Genomic DNA, 17,532 nt, shown 5'->3' on the forward strand with positions numbered 1-17,532 from the left:
TTCAATCTGCATTTATTGAAACCTTGCAAGGAACAACAGAGAGTCTTTGAAAGATGTTTAATCTGCTCTAAAATACATACATAATAATCTTTTAGCCCCATTTGACAAAAAATGGGGCTAAAAAATAAGAACAGATACATAAACAATAAGGCCAATGAATGATTATAAAGCAAGATTTAAAACAAAAGAAAAGTAGAAATACTGGCAGTTACTTTTTTGGCAGAAACAGATTTAAAATGTTTCAATGAGGTGTAATAGTTTAAATTGGTTAAGAAAAAAAATCCAAAACAAGGAGTAGAACCTCTCCATTTACAGCAATGAATATGATATTTGACAAGCAGGAATACTGCAAAAAGCTGCTTGTGGAAGTTGAATTTCTATTATAAAGCTTGTATTTGGCCGGAAATGGTAAGTTTTCCACTTGATGTAAGCGCTTCCGGTGTGGGGCCACTTGACCGGAAATGAAGCGCTCTCGCCGTATCAGTTCTGACTTGACAGTTATGTGAAGATGGCGGCCCTGAGTCGCTCTCCGCCGCTGCTCCTGCTCCTCTCCTCTCTGTGTCTCTGGAGCTCCGTAACCGTCCTGGGCGTAAAGGTGGCGAGCGGCCCGGTCGAGCTGCCCAAACAGCCCGACGTCAGAGCCGTCGAACCGGCGGCCAAGGATGCACCTGTCGCCGTTGCCGCCGGGGCCTCTCCGCCGCGAAGGGCGAGCGGCTGGAAGCTGGCGGAGGAGGAGGCCTGCCGGGAGGACCTGACCCGCCTGTGCCCCAAGCAGACCTGGACCAACAACCTAGCCGTGCTGGAGTGCCTGCAGGACCGCAGAGAGGTAAGCGGCTGCCGGACGATCCGGCGGGCGTTCGCGTCGGGAGGTGATGGTGAAGATGATGGGCATCTGCTGGGTGTGTCGCCCCCGGTCGGCGGCTAAAAGAGACGCCGGCTGTCAACGTGACAGCGAGGCGGAGAGGCGAGCACATCCCCCGCAGCGGGGTTCTGACCCGGCCTGCGACACATCCACGGATCCAGAAAGCTCCGGAAATATTCCCGTTCCGCTAAAAGCTGAAGATCTAAAAATAATCTTTATCATCAAAGGGACCCATTAGCCTCGTTTTCTTATTATTTAGTTTGAAATCAATTCACCTCCCAGGGATAAATGAAATAACTCGTTACTGATCAAATTAAGAGCTTAATCCTAGCTAATTTTGTTAATTTTTGATGGTTTTATTTCATGTTTAACAAATAAACGGGAAATGTTGAAAGTAGATGTAAAAAAAAAAAAAATAGAAAAGCAAAAAAAACCAGAAATTTAAATCCTAAACCTCAGTTACGGTTTACTAGGCTGCTTCCTGTGTTTTGTTTTAATAGCTTTTTCATAGGATATAATGGGATAAAAAAAGACATTTTGGGAGAAGCAAACTACATAATTTTATAAACAATCTCACATATTTTAAACATAACAGTTTAGTAAATTTTAGTGACAGATGGACACCACAGAATGGATCCAGGTGGGACATTCTAAAACGCTTAACGTGAAAACGCTTAACGTGGCTTAAGGTAGGAAAACAACGAGGAATCATCACCAAATTTCGCATGGCCATATCTTGTCATGAAGACTTAAGCCTGTCAAAAAAAAATAAACCGAAATCCAACGATTATAGAAGATATCTCACATTAACGTTTTCTTCTTCATTGGCGCCTATGGTGAGAAAAAGGCTTAACGTGGTTTAATGTACTTAAACAACGATCAATGATCACCAAATTTCTCTTTCATATTGCTCCTAATAAGCACATAAAACTGTCAAAAAATCAAACCCAAAGTCCAATTATTATGGACGTTATCTAACATTAAGCGTTTCTGCTTTCATATAGCCAGCCTCTATGCCTATGAAATACTTAATGTCATATAACGTCCATAATAATTGGACATTGGGTTTGATTTTTTGACAGTTTTACTGTAAGTGGTTATGATAAGCAATATATAAGAGAAACTTGGTGATCACTGAGCATTGTTTAAGTACATTAAACCACGTTAAGCCTTTTTCTCGCCAAAGGCGCCAATGAAGAAGAAAACGTTAATGTGAGATATCTTCTATAATTGTTGGATTTCGTTTTTTTTTTTTTTTTTTTTTGACAGGCTTAAGTCTTCATGACAAGATATGGCCATGCGAAATTTGGTGATGATTCCTCGTTGTTTTCCTACCTTAAGCCACGTTAAGCTTTTTCATGGTAAGCGTTTAGAATATCCCGATCTAGGTTCCTCTTCAGGAGACAGATTTTTTTACCTTCAGCTTAGAGGTTACCTTTCCTGGAGTTTAGAGATTTACTTTCCAAAGGCTAACGTTTGTAGAAGATTAAAAAATTATTGGGTTATTTTCCTTTTGCAAAACTTGCAAGCTACTTTCCTGGAACGCACAGGTTACCCTCTCAAAGGCTGCGGGTCACTTTTGTGGCAGTTATTGGTCATTTTTCGTGGAACTGACGCGTTTCTTAACCGGACCTTTCTGGTTACTTTTGCTGCGTTTAATCTCACCGTGCAGGTTGTCGTCTCTGGAGTTTACGGACTGCTTCACCTGGTTGTTCTGATCCATTCACAGTTTACTTTGCAGAACGCTCTGAAACCTGCAGATCACTTTAAGGAAGCTTGAGAAGGAAAGATTACTGGCTGGACTCTACAGATATGAATTCAATTAAATTTTATTTATTTAGCGCCGATTCATGAAACATGTCATCTCAAGGCGCTTTCCTAAGTCAAAATTCAGTCAGATCATTCAGATTGGTAAAAAAAAAAAAATCCTATCTAAGGAATAAGTTATTTTCCCCTGAAATAGGGTTAATTTTGTGAGCTTATAGGTCAATTTTCTTATAAAGGGGCCGTGACAACAAATGTCATTTTTGCTGACGTTTTGGCTGCGATGCGGCCGTGTTAATGTCAAAAGTGAACACCAGAGGACAAAGGTTGCTTTGCTCAGAAAACGGGTTATCTTTCTGCATAATTCATATTTTCCATCAGCAAACAGCTCGCTTGTCCTACCCAGGTTTTACGCACATAACCCCCCCGACCTGAAACGAATTAAAAGCAAACATTTATTTAAAGTGAAGTTGTATTAGCTGAGTTTTGAGCTGCTGCTTTGTGTAGCATTAAACAAAAAATTTGATAGGATCTTCTTTTTATTGCTTAGTAGAACTTGACAAAAAAACATCCTCTCCCAATGCCGTTATATAGTGTGTTATGGCTGCTGCTATTGTTTTTTTTTTTTTTTTTTTGCCTTGCTGGGAAATTTCCAGCAGACACCAGAGGTTGAGAAGCATAATGTGATGTCCTGCATACTAAAAAAAAAAAAAAAAAAAAAAAAAAACACACCGATGTGTAAGGAGCTGGATTGTTTTGTCTGGTTAAAGCAGAATGGAAGAGGTCGGATCAGAGCAGACCTTTATCACGCACACAAAATAATATCTGCCAGCCGGAGGTCGTTTAGAGTTATTTAGGTTCAGAAGCACAATCAGTGGAAATGAAGCACAAAATTAGAGCTTCAGGGAGTAATTTACAGCTAAATGAAAGCGTCTGTGAAGTTTGAGCATTGTTAATCATTATCCGCCTAAATATTCTCTTCAAGAGAAATGATTCCCAACGGTTCGGGGCTGAATGGAGACGTGAGCGTCAGGAAATGGTAAAGATCGGGTCAAAACGGGCATATAAGCGAAGGAGGAAATGATCCAGAGCCATAAAAGGCAGGTTGTTGTTGTTGGTAAGATGCATTTTAGTGTAATATCCGCCTCCAGAGAGGAATCTATTGGTCATCTGTGAAAAAAGCTAAAGAGCTGCAGCTCTGAAGCATTTCATCTGCTTCATGTTTGGTTCATATTTCACCGGCTTGAACGACGTTTTCCGTGTAAACATCTGGAGCTGTTAACGGCCCCGCCGCTGGTCTGAAGTAATTATTGACCGGGTCAGGTTTGAGGTGAGCAGCTGTGAGCGCAGGCGTGCCGCCGTCAGCTGACTTACGGGTCGAAGTCAAACCAAACATCCGGCCTGCTTTCTGTCCGTCTCTTCGCCTCCGGGACAGGAACTCCTTCAGTGTCTCTGCTCTCGGTGCTTTTCACCTGGACTGCCTTTGGACTGCCTCCCTTATTAATTCAATTCAATTAAATTTTATGTATATAGCGCCAAATCATGAAACATGTCATGTCAAGGCACTTTACAAAGTCAAGTTCAATCATATTATACGGATTGGGTCAGATTATTATGATCCGATTCTGCACCGTTATCTCTGTAAACCCAAATATGGCAAAAAGCATGTTTTATGGTGCAGAGGTCCTCCGTTAGAGGTCAAAGGAGTCGCAGCGTCTGCTGACACCTCAGCTTATAGGCATCGAGCTGTCCAACGGTTTACATATGTGATTTTTCTGAGGTTCCAGCGACTCAAGCGTAAAAGCTTTCACTTAATTTGCCACCACTGAAGTCAGAGACACGTGAAGTTTGCTTTCAGGTTATATAAGTCTGCACGATATATCGGCATTAACATCGTTATCGGTCATCGGCCTGTCAAGATAACAAATCTTGATGGATGATAAATCTTTCCAAAACTTATTGCCATAAATCATTTTGTCATTTTGAGCCTTTTTCTCAACTAATATGATAATGAAATAATAATGCAAATATATCTAAGGGTTCCCTCCAGCCAGAGTTCTGAAATTAACACTCGCCAGACACCAAATGTGAGAAAATTTTCAGTGTGGCGCGTAAATTTCAGAGAGCTAGCTGCGACATGCCGAGTAAATATTTGTATAGGGCTGGGCAAGTTAACGCGTTAATTTCGCGTTAATTCATTAGACTATTAACGGCGATATTTATTTTATCGCGCATTAACGCATGTTGCTCACATGCTTTCAGTCAGTGTCAGTCAGCACGCGCTGACTGCAGCGCGCTGTCACGGCAGCACTCTGGTGCTCCCCCTCCCCTCTCGTACATGGCTCAGCGGCGCCAGCCAATCAGCACGCAGGCTCAGCCTGGCCCGCCCACTCAGCTCTCACACAAACTTAACACACAAACAGCTGAGAGAGACCGCAGCAGCGAAAAAACATGAACAGAGGAAGTAGCACCGTTCGGCTTTATTTTAATACCGTAAATGAAATCAAGCTGTATGTTTTGTAAAAAGCCGGTTCATTTCAGTGGAAACACAACAAATTTATCTAAGCACGTGAAAAAACATGAAAACGTCGAGCCCCAGAAACGGAGAGAGGAGACGAAACTTCTCTCATTGCCCCGACAGACCCACAGACTGACGTCTCTGACTGAGGCGTTTCAGTCCTCCAGAACATCCAGGTAGATCAGTGGATGGATGGATGGATGGATGGATGGATGGATGGATGGATGTTACTGGAGCCCACACATAACATGTAATTAAGACCTTGAAAGAACCCAGTACATATATTAAAAAGTGTTATTTAAGATAAGATAACATTAGCTAATCCTTTTTTTATCCCACGACGGGGAAATTTATAGGATTAAAGCAACAGGCAGGTCCACACAACACAGACAAAATTACATAAGGATTGAAATATATAAGAGGTGGATTACCGAAAAAACACTGAACATAACATTATTGTTATTATTATTATTATTATTATTATTATTATTATTATTATTTAATTGTAAAAATAAAATAAAAACCACAAAACCCAAAAGGTCAACAGTTTCATGATACATCAAGCTTAGGGACTGGCTAATATACAGCAGGTCAAAAAAGGCCATATTTTGGCTGCAGTGCTTGCTGTTCTCTTATGAAGAAAAGATCAACTAGTGCACTAAATTCAATAGATGGGTTGAAAATATCCAGTATAAAATAAGTGCTACAAATGTTACAACACTTTTGTTCATATGGCAGCAGAACATTAAAATAAAAGTGCTCTTTACACTACTTTTGAATTCATTCTTGGAGTTTGCGCATACAATGCGATTAATCATGATTAATCGGGCAAATTATGCGATTAATCGCGATTAAAAATTTTAATCGTTGCCCAGCCCTAAATTTGTACCAAATAAATCGTGTTTTTCAGTCATCTGGGTGGATGCTTCTTTATGTTCCTCTGCTGTCAGCTCGTAAGACAACAAACGCGCACAAACACTCACACATGTCCGTTTGCTAACTAGCGTTTAGCTCAGGCTAATCACGTATAGCGGGATTATGTGGAGATATTTAGTAAGAGTCAGTCAGAATTAATATTTTGGCCGGTAAAAAATATGCTTGGCTGCTTGGGTCGGTGAATCAGGAAGTTAATTTCAGACACTGCTCACAGCGGGCTTATAATACACCCACAACTTAAAAAGGTCAGTAAAGTTCCCGTCTGGAATAAAAGCTCCAGGTCTAATAAGCTAACGCGTTAGCTGTTATTAGCTTAACGCACATTACGGCACCCAGTTAAGGACTGCAGCGCTCCTCCCACGAGCCATCAGACTACCACCGCCAGGATTCCCCCATTTTCTGTGGGAAACTCTGATTTAACTCCTCCTACTCTGAGGAAACAAGCAGGGACGGGTTAGCAGACAGAAATGCAGCGTACTAAAACCTTTTTTTATCCCGTCTCACAGAAGGGAGATGGAAACACAAGAGGAAATAACCAAGGATGCAAATTATCGCGACAATTTTAAATATGTGATAAAAAATGTATCGTGCGATTAATTGATTATCACGACAGGACTAATCGGCCAATGCTAGTCATTTGTTAACATATCGGTACCGGTCCAATAAGTAAAACTGGGCCAATATTAACAACCGATTTTTACAGAAACATAAACGTGGATGTATACACACACAAAAACACACACACACGGGTAAATATCAGTTATCGGACATAACGGTGTAGGTACCAGATCGTCTGCGCTTCTCGATGACGTCAATATATGGTAACTCAACTGAAACAAACTACATTGCGCCCGCGGTTTCCATTCACAAATCAATTTTATTTAGCTAATTTACGGTTATTTTCCCGTAAATTAGTCGAGGCATTAAAACTTTTATCATTTTGGAATACTTGTGTGGTAGTCTGACAATTTAATCTGTAATTTTGCAGGATCAAAGTTACAACCTTAGAGAAATTTCATTCCTCTAAATTTTTTTTAAGTTGTGAAGGGAAACTAAACCATAAACTCATTTCATTTTTAATAAAAGTATAAATAAATAAAATAAATTAAAAAAAAAAAGTAAAAGTCAGCAGCCAAATTTAATTTTATCACGGCATTCATCACTTTAAAATCAATAACGTTCATTCCTCCTTTTTGTGCTGATGTTGTTCTTTCTGATCACAGGTTTTTTTGTTATTCCAGATAAAATTGTGATGAATTTGATTTTTTTTTTTTTTTATTGTGGTATTTGGTCCATTTAAGATATATGCTGGATAAATTAGTCTGGCTAGCCCTTCCATTTTTGTTAACAATATTCTTCTAAACATTGACCCAATTGTCAAATATTTGTTGATTTTTGTAAAATGGCTTGAATATTTGTTCAAGCTTTTGAGAGAAAAGAAACCGCTAAATTAACTTAATAAAATTGATTCATTACAAATGCAGACCGTAGGCTCTATGTAGTTTGTTTGAGTGGCGTTGCCATAAGGTGACGTCATCAGGAGGCGCAGGGACCATGGAGAATTTCTTCGTGAAATTGTCCGTTTACAAACCGCAATCCCGCTCTCAAATAAAACCTACACCCCGCTATAATTACTTTAGTAAGCTGTCCAGACCAATCACAATGTTTTGCGCAATTGTGCAAACGTTAAACCAGTTATGTATAGTGACGTCATCAAAAGGTGCAGGCCCCCGAGTCGATCTGGTACATACAACGGCAATCTTAATATCGCATATCGGCCCAAACTTTCATATCGGTGCATTCCTGCTCAGCATTTTCTCTTCAGCAGTTGTCCTTTTCCAAATTGTGTAACTTGAAACATCCACCTGAAGGTTGAATGGCTGCTCTGCGAATCTGGACTTCTTGAACTTCAATTAAGAGTTTCCAAAACTTGGTGGTCGGCCTTGCAGGGTAGAAGTTGTCTCAGTGTTCCCAGAGCCGTGGTTGAAAGCTCCAGTTCTCCGAGCGGACCTTTCCTTTCCAACACCAGCTTGAAACTCCCTAAATCAGGTCAAGGGTTTTATTTATTTGGGCATAATAAAGATTTTCTGGCCTTCATCAGGTGGAAAAAGCACACAGCGTCTTCCACAGGGTCAGTATATATCATGAAGAGCCGGGGCTGCAGTGGCGCTGCATAAATAACCTGAAATCAGATCCTGCGGCTGTGAAACAAGCGAGCCCAGATCCTCCCTCCTCCTCCTCCGTGCTTCATGGTTGGTGTGAGGAAATGCTGTCAGGCTTTCTCCTTTTAATCCTGCATAAGTCATGTTTTTCTCCAGTCTGTGCCTTTATGATGTTTAAGATTTAAGACGCTGAGGCCTGCAGCGCGTGTGCCTCACGAGGACTTTGGAGGGAATTTTCCCTGCCGATCGTCATTCACGAGGAAGATTGATGCGTGAGAATAAATGGCTTTTTTCTTCTTTTTTTTTTAAATAGAAGAACCGTTTATCAGTGTGTTAACGGTAAGCACATTTTACAGCGCGCTGTAACAAGCTGGGGATGTAAATGTACGGCTCAAACGATTCAGCAGAGAACATTTTTCTTTAACCTCGAGGCGAAATGTTTGATTCAAAGCCTTTCTGGGTCCACCGGGCTGCAAGCGATTTCTCTCACGTTTCACGCTTACCCTATTGCTTTCTTTTTATAAGAACCAATTTTCCAGTTGTTTTTTGTCTTTATCCCTCCTTCAGTTCTGTCTCCCTGTAGCCGTGAGCAATCCAGAGATAATTAAGCTCGACTTTATGCTAGCGCCGGCCTCCTGAAGAGGCTAATGGCTCCTGTGAAGCCGCCTCTCCACCACCGGGGAAGAGAGCAGACCGGCCTCCGCGCTTTTAAAGGCGCAGCTACACGGTCATGGCTGACTGCAGCAAAGCATGGCAAAAATGGAATAAAAAATAAGTAAAATCACCTTGAAATGAGTGTATTTGCCCTAGATTTGAGCAGGTAAATGAGATTATCTGCTAATAAAATAAGATTATTTACACTTAAAACAGGAACAGCTCATCTCCATCATCTTATTTCAAGTGCAGTTTATCTAATTGTCTTTTTTGAAGGGTCAAAAACTCATTCCATTGACAGATTATCTTATTTAGCTGCTCAATTAAAGGTCAAATACACAAATTTCAAGAAAATTTTACTTTTAGTTCCCCTTTTTGCAGAGAGGAGACTGGGCTGCAGGGGCTTTCTGCCAGCTCGCTGCTTCACTCTGAATCCATCATTTCTTTTTATTTCATTTCTTTTTTTAAGCAATCTTTCTTATGCAGTACATTTTTGCTCATAAAAGCATTTTTGTGTAGAAATATGTGAATAATCCTTCCTTAGAAACAGCTTAAAGTTTTTTTCTTGGTGGTGTGTTCTGTCCTGGCAGGCTTTGGTTTCTTTTACATTATTATTATTATTATTATTATTATTATTATTATTATTATTATTATGTTCCTGGATTCCTTTGTTCCACCACTTTCTAGTTGATTTTTCTGCCACTCTAAAAATTCTTGTTCTCAGTGTCAGACCTCTCAGGTTCACCCTGCAGCAACTTCTTATCTGCCAGGAAATGAACCAATCAGAAGCCTTTATTATAAGACGGCGGTCTAAAATAAATGAACCAAATCCCACATTTTTCAATGATGTTGTGTCTTTACGTTTAAATCTCTCTGAAACATCTTCTCTCCGTCTTTTCTCCAGGAAACTGAGCTCGCCCCCGACTGCAACCATGTGAGTATTTTCCTCCGATGTGCGAGCGGCTGCTTTATGGCTGCTTTATGTCTGATTTATGCTGATTTATGGCTGATTTATGTGGAATAACTGAATGCAAGGCGGGGAAGATGGATATGGACGGCTAAAAGCGGCACAATTGATTAAATGAGTGTTTAAATTTGAAATCATTTTAATAAAATTGGAAATACCTTAAACAAACGTATAAGTTTTGAAATGGTGCATTAATTTATACAATACATAATTAAATGTGAATAATTGAATAAAATCCATTAGAAATTTCTATATGGTAAAAGCATAAATAAATATTTCACTATTTCACTATTTCCTGGTCCTGTGTTGCAGCATAGGGTGCAATCGTTTTAACTATCAGCGTAACCAATCAGGGTTGGGGGGGGGCGGAGTTAATCCTGTAAAGGTGATTGGTCTGCTGTTCAACCAATCACATCTCAGGTTCTATTAGAGGAACCATAGTGACAGTTTGAGCTTTAATAAATGATTGACTCATATAAATATTGCCATTTTTTGTTATCTAATGAATTTCTTACAGTTTTTTGAGTGTTACTTTGATAAAAAAAAAAAAAAAAAAGTTTATTAGATTGTGCCACATTTGGCTTTTGTTGTGGTTGTGAGTCAGGTTTTCTAAATGCCCAAGTTGTTTTTACAGCTGTTGAGTAAAAATTTATTTTTCCTAGCCTTGCTTTAGAATTGTAAACATCCTGACAAAAGTATTCAGTCCTTCAGCTGAAGGCCTGATTCAGAGAGAGACCCAAGGCTGAAAAGCACAGACAGCTACAGGCGTCTGAGAGTCGCTCTTCAAGGCTGCCTCTAGAAAGCCAGATATTATAAAAGAAAAATGCATTACTGTATTTTAGAGCAGATTAAACATCTTTCAAAGACTCTGTGTTGTTCCTGCAAGGTTTCAATAAATGCAGATTGAATGAAGCCCATTGATCTCCTTCATGTTAATTCAGATCAGTCTTAACTTTTCCTCTCGTTTCTTGTTTGTTTTTAAACTTTTGCTCCAATATTCTCCGCAGCTTCTATGGAATTACAAACTAAACCTGACGACTGACCCCAAGTTTGAGTCTGTGGCCACGGAGGTCTGCAGGAGCACCATCGCTGAGGTCTGTCTGCATCTTTTCTTGGCGGGGGGGGGGGGGGGGGGGAGGGATTCCTGTCCTGATGCGTTCAGGGACCTGTATTTGTCCCTGCCGTGCAGATAAAGGAGTGCAACGAGGAGGAGCGCGGGCGGGGCTACCTGGTGTCCTGCCTCGTGGATCACAGGGGCAACATCAGCGAGTACCAGTGCAACCAGTACATCACCAAGATCACCAGCATCATCTTCAGCGACTACAGGCTCATCTGCGGCTTCATGGACAAATGCAAAGAGGACATAAATAGCCTGCGCTGCGGCAGCATCAGCGTAGGACAAAAGGTGAGCGGCATGCGTGTCCAGCGCAGTGACAGCCAACTGTAGGCATTCAGTAAGGGGAAACCTTTCAATGTGTGAAAATCCAGGCTTATTAATCATCTTTTTTTTGCAAGTTATGTCCCTTTAGTTGGGGATACCAGGGCAGTCAAAAGTAGCCGGTCAACGGCGGCAAATCGCCGTCTATAGCAGCTCCTGCCGCCGCCTACTTTTCCCCGATTATACATCCCAAAAACCAGCTTAGCATCTGTCTCCACTTAGAGCAACACTAACGAGTGATTGGGTTCCTTGTTCCAACCGAGATGCTACTTTTCTTTTCCGATCAAAACACAGACCGGTGTTATGCCGAAAAGTGCAATAAAACCGTGAGAGTCGACGTGAGTTTTGAAACTGCAAAGCTTTTTAAGCGGAAGATCAAACGTGCACAGCACCGCGTTCATAGACCAGTGTGATGCATTCACGAGCGTCAGAAAACCATGGTGCATTCAGGAGCATGGGACATTTCAAACTTACAAGGAAAGAGGCATGAAACGGAATAGAACTTAACTCATACAATAATGTATTTATCCAGAAACAGCGTGGGCTTTCTTACAATACTGAATGCTCTATAATTGTATTTCTGATATTTTTTGATTATGCACATCTGTTAGCTTTTTATTCTGAAAAATCTATAATATTACATAGAATAAAATATAATATTACAGCAGCAAATTATCAAAGTTTTTCAGGGGATGCATTTTGTGTTCGTCTCTAGAATCCTCGCCGATGATATGATATCGTGTGTGATGAGTGCAAGTGAAATTAAACTGAGATAAGAGATTTCGAAAAGAGCGATTTGACTGAAATAAATTCAACATGTGAATTCAATTTCAAATTCCAACCCTGTATTTTTATCATAAAAATTCGACTTTGTTCGTGAAGAAATGTTACGATCGGTTTTAGAACAGAACTGTGAATAATAATAATAAGATGAATAGAACTCACCTAATCTGATCTGTTTTATGTGGTGCTAGTAATTCAAATTAAACAACTTTTATGCAAATGGAGATTACCTTACCTTGTTAAAACATGACGATAACATCATGTGAAAAAATAATGTTTTAAGAATAATGATAAAAAAGAAATGTTTTTGAAGAATTGATCATTCACATTTTTTGCCTTTTATTGAATTTGAAACATGAACTCTGACTTTATTGTTTAAATAATCACCTGTCTTGAAAGCTTCCAAAATATATCAGGAAGAGTCTATTTTTCAAAATTCTCCCCTCCGGGGCTCGGGCACCGGCATAAATGCACCCCCCTACCTGATAGTGTGCGGCTTGCTACTTTAAAAAAGTTTGACTGCCCTGGGATACACATTTGCTATTTTTACTGACAATCCACAATCGTCGACGTCTTCACAGGACCCCCACTCCCAGGGCGAGGTGATCTCCTGCCTGGAGAGGGCGCTGGTGAGGCAGGCGGAGCAGCAGGACCGTGGTCACCCGATCAAAGAGGAGTGTCAGAAGGCCATCCTTCGCGTCGCAGAGCTCTCGTCCGACGACTTTCACCTGGACAGGCACCTTTACTTCGCCTGCCGAGACGACCGGGAGAGGTTCTGCCCGAACGTACGGAGACGCCGCCACCTTCTGCGTGATTTTGCAGAACGATTGTCACACAGGAAGCGTGGGGTCATGTTTGTCGTTTTTCTACTTTTGCACAGGTTCAGGCGGGAGAAGGAAAGGTCTACAAGTGTCTGTTCAACCATAAGTTTGAGGAGGCCATGTCTGAAAAGGTAGCGACCGCAGAGCGAGGGAGCGGGAGGATTGTTCCTGACCTATATGTGGTCAGCTGTGTCCTGTTAAACACCCCCCCCCCTGTCCTCCTGTCCCCAGTGCAGAGACGCCCTGACGACCCGACAGAAGCTGATCTCTCAGGATTACCGGGTCAGTTACTCTTTGGCCAAAGCCTGCAAGCTGGACCTGAGGAAGCAGCGCTGCAGCCTGGACACCAGCCTGCCACGAGCCCGCGAGGCCCGCCTGTCCTACCTGCTGCTGTGCTTGGAGGCCGCCGTGCACCGAGGTGGGGGCACAAAACCCAGAGTTTCACTTTATTAGCCGTCTCCGGTGCATCGTGCTCATATACCTTGAACCTTGTCTGTATTTTGATTCTGTGTGTTAGACTAACAGGAAGTAGCACATGAGTGTGAAGCAGACGGACGTTACGTTGTTCACACTTCTATGTACACGTTTACAGTGCTTTATTTACATTTTGTCTATTATACGCTATATTGCCAAAAGTGTTCGCTCACCTGCCTTGACTTGCATATGAACTTAAGTCCAATTCAATATAATGTTGGTCCGTCCTTTGCTGCTTTTCTGGGGAAAGTGGTCCATGAGGTCCTGGAGTGTTTAAAGGTTCATAGCCACTTTATTTGGCTTTTATTTATTTATACGTCAGTAGCTCACTCTGGTTGCATACAAGGTTTTTATGAAAGATTATCACATCCTGTTGGAGTATTAGTTGTTATTTTTGGTGTTTTACGCTTTGTTTTTGCTCAGTTTGTCAGTAAATGAAGTCTTTCTCGTTTAATTTACGAATTTAATGGAAGTACGTACGCAGCAGGAGTTTAAAAAAAGGAAGCGGCTAACGGCTATTAGCATCTCCAGGTGTAACAATGAAGAAATTTCCAAAATCCAGTTTAGAAAAAAAACGCAAATAAATATGATTCCAAGAGGAAAAAATCTGGAATGTCTCTGGGAATCCAGTCTGAACGTCTCTGTTCACTGAAGCGGACGCTAAAGCTGCCGAGGCTCAGATGTGACGCAGAGTTGACTCACGTGAGTAAGTGTTCTGATATGAGGCTCTTAAATCTGCTGTAGATCATTTTATTTAATTAATAACGGCTGGTCTTCATCACGCTGAGCTGCTGCTTTACTGTGAGACATTGCAGAGGGTCAGGCTCAGTCCAGCATTATTTAATACTGATTTATTAATTAAGCAAACTGGCATTATGATAGTTCTGCGATACTGTCGCTAGATGGCGCCACGTCTGTTTATATCTGCTAATCTCGCCTGGTGCTGAGGCTACTTATCCACAAAAAGGAGCATAAAATATCATCAGGATGGATGGGTGAGTGAATACCTTTGCCTCTACTGAATCCCCACAGCATGAAGCTGCCAGCGCCGTGCAGCAGCATTATTGGCCGTGTCTTGGATGTCGGCCAAAAGATACGTTGTTAATTCTCATCTGACCAGAGAACCTTACTTTGTGTTGGTTTATAACAAAAAACTCAAAATTTAAATACATAAATGTTTGCGGCCGACACTTTTATCTGCTTGACTGGTGGAAATTAGCTGAACAAAGAATCGATGAGTTTCAAAGTTTGTCTTAGAGCAGGCGTGTCCAAAGTGCAGCCCGGGGGCCATTTGTGGCCCCTGTGCTGATTTTGTGCGGCCCTTCGACTCCATTTTAAATTTTTACAATTGAAAATGTCAGGTGAAACACAAAGTGATTGTTTTTTTTTTAATGACCGCACCTTTTACATTCTTTAAAATCATAGCAAATAGGACCACATCTATCCAGGGTCGTTTTCTCAAATGCAGACTTTGGTGCATTTGATTCTGATTTCAAAGATATAATGACCAAATCCTGTTCCGAAATCCTATTTTTTTTTTTTTTTTTGATCAAGCCCGAAATAATTAGTGAACTGGATGACCATCTTTTGATGAGGCAAATGAGCAAAACCTTTTTAATTCAGATCTTCAATGATTTACACATCCCTTTCTGGCTGAATTTCTGACCAATTAGTTTAAATAAAACGATCATGTTTTGTAGAGCAAGTTAAAAACAATTTTTTTGGTTATTTATTCATTATTTATTTATTTGTTTTGTGGCCCTCGATCACCTCTGACTTGATGATTTCGGCCCATGTGGCAAAAAGTTTGGACACCCCTGTCTTAGAGGAAGCCAGCTGAGTGTAGCTGGAGGATGATTATGAGGGCGAAGGTCTAAGGGGCCGGGATTGGAACCGGAGACGGCCGCATCGAGGACTGAGTCACGGGGTCTACGCCTGCAGCAACGTGTGTGAATAACTCTGTGATTGGACTCTGTGTTTTGCAGGCCGCCCAGTCAGCGGCGAGTGTCAGGGGGAGATGTTGGACTTCCGGCGGCTGCTGATGGAGGATTTCTCCCTGAGCCCAGAGATCGTCCTTCACTGCCGGACGGAGATCGAGGCCCAGTGCTCCGGGTTGCACCGTAAGGGCCGCACGCTGCACTGCCTGATGCGACTGGGCCGAGGCGACCGCAGCAGCGCCGTGGACAACATCTGCCAGAACGCAGTAAGGACACAGCAGACGCCGCCAGGATTGAATCTTACAGGCGTCTGTTTGTTCCTGTTTCTCTAAATGTCGGCTTTTTGCTGCAGCTGCAAACTCTGATCCAGTCCGCCGACCCTGGAGCCGACTACCGGATTGACCGAGCGCTGAACGAGGCCTGCGAGTCCGTCATCCAGACCGCCTGTAAACACATCCGCAGCGGAGACCCAATGTGAGACCCTTATGTCCAGATATTAAGCAATCTGTGGATTTTCAGGATTACTTCCCAAACAAACCTAATATAGGCAGTAAAAAGTTTAATATTTCAGTTGTGAGTTTGAACAATATAAAATGTAATCTGAACTTTCTACCTAATAAAATCCAGCATCCCTCCAGTACTGTGCTTAACAGTTTTCATGAGGGGAATTATGGTCAAACATCTCTGCTTTGGTTTTATCTGCAGAAAATAAATTATTCCAGATCTCCTAATGTTCCTGTTTAGGTGCCGCTTTGCAGACCTAAATTGTGCTGCCATATATATATATATATATATATATATATATATATATATATATATATATATATTCATTCTCTTTAGGAAGGACTTTCTCCTTCAAGCCTTACAAACAGCCATACATCTTTACTTTTATTGTCCAGTCATGAACTTGTAAGACTTTATGACAAATAAAATCTGTAAAATCTGACATGAAGCTCCTGAGATTTCCCCCTTTTTGGGCTAAATTTTCTTCTTGGTCCACTGCTGGGAAGACAAGCAACTGTTCAATTATCATAAAGAAAATAGTTTGAATCTTCAATAAAGCATTTCAGAGGGTTCAGGAATGGCCTTCTCAGACTGAACCTTCATTGATTAACTCTCATCTAACCTTTGTTTCACGCTGCTTTTCCTCTCTTTCTGTCTTGGTTTAGCTCTTTTTTTTCCCAGGAGGATAATGGAAGTGGATGATTATTTGACAGATTTGTCTGTTTTGCAGGATCCTCTCCTGCCTGATGGAGCACCTGTACACAGAGAAGATGGTGGAGGACTGTGAGCATCGCCTGCTGGAGCTGCAGTATTTCATATCCAGAGACTGGAAGTGAGTGTTTTTGGTAGTCGGCTGCTTCCTGCAGAGGATGTAGCGCTTTTTATTTGGTCAGTTTAGTCTTATTGCAGGGTGCTTGCGCAAGTCTTGAAAGTCTTAATAAGTATGGAATTTTGAAACACTGTTTTCCAGACATTGAAAAGTCTTGAATTTTGTGTGAAAGTCTTAATAAAGTATGGGGGGAAAAAATGTATGGTAGAATTTTACAGTATGCTCAAAGGCATTGTGAAATGAGAAATGGGAAGGTAGGCTATAAAACTATAATTTTACTAACTGGTCACGTACTGCATTAGCCTAATGGAATCAAACACTTGTTTGATGTGAAATTCATGTACTTGTGATTTTCATGTTTTGAAACGTTTTCATCAGTAAAAGCATAATTTACTGTGAATAATGCATTTGTTCATTGAATACTAGCCTATAAAAATTAACATTTCTAATAAACAGTTTGTACAATCGCAACCAATGAAGTAGGCAGTAGGCACACAAGTATACAAGTACATAAAGTTAAGGTCTTGGGAAAAAAAATATCAGTTTAAAAATTTTAATTTGGACAAAGAGCAAGCACCCTGTTCTTGCTGTTGAGAGGTTTGATCCCAGGACTTCACGTTCAAACCCACGAGGTCCGCTGTGGTGCTTCTAGTTGTGCAGCGTCTGGAAGGACGGATCCTAATTGTCGATGTTGTTCTGCAGACTGGACCCGATTCTGTACAGGAAGTGTCAGGGCGACGCGGCCCGACTCTGCCACACCCACGGCTGGAACGAGACCAGCGAGCTGATGCCGCCGGGGGCCGTCTTCTCCTGCTTGTACCGCCACGCTTACCGCACAGAGGAGCAGGGACGGCGGGTAAAAATGAAACGGAAAAACACGCGA

General features: G+C 41.4%; 1 protein-coding gene across 2 annotated transcripts in view; it reads left to right on the forward strand.

Annotated features, from left to right (window-relative positions):
• The first annotated feature begins 467 nt into the window (after positions 1-467).
• The window catches only part of LOC105915422 (golgi glycoprotein 1a), a 35,030-nt gene continuing 17,965 nt past the window's right edge, over positions 468-17,532 (forward strand). For both annotated transcript variants that reach the window (XM_036135933.1, XM_036135934.1), the window contains exons 1-11: positions 468-826; positions 9,801-9,830; positions 10,871-10,957; positions 11,053-11,268; positions 12,666-12,869; positions 12,965-13,036; positions 13,137-13,323; positions 15,365-15,582; positions 15,669-15,790; positions 16,551-16,652; positions 17,352-17,505. In XM_036135933.1, coding sequence (XP_035991826.1) covers positions 509-826; positions 9,801-9,830; positions 10,871-10,957; positions 11,053-11,268; positions 12,666-12,869; positions 12,965-13,036; positions 13,137-13,323; positions 15,365-15,582; positions 15,669-15,790; positions 16,551-16,652; positions 17,352-17,505 — 1,710 coding nt within the window. In that variant the 5' untranslated portion in view covers positions 468-508. The remainder of the gene's footprint in view (positions 827-9,800; positions 9,831-10,870; positions 10,958-11,052; positions 11,269-12,665; positions 12,870-12,964; positions 13,037-13,136; positions 13,324-15,364; positions 15,583-15,668; positions 15,791-16,550; positions 16,653-17,351; positions 17,506-17,532) is intronic.

Source organism: Fundulus heteroclitus, chromosome 4 (assembly GCF_011125445.2).
Source record: "Fundulus heteroclitus isolate FHET01 chromosome 4, MU-UCD_Fhet_4.1, whole genome shotgun sequence".
NCBI lineage: Eukaryota > Metazoa > Chordata > Actinopteri > Cyprinodontiformes > Fundulidae > Fundulus > Fundulus heteroclitus.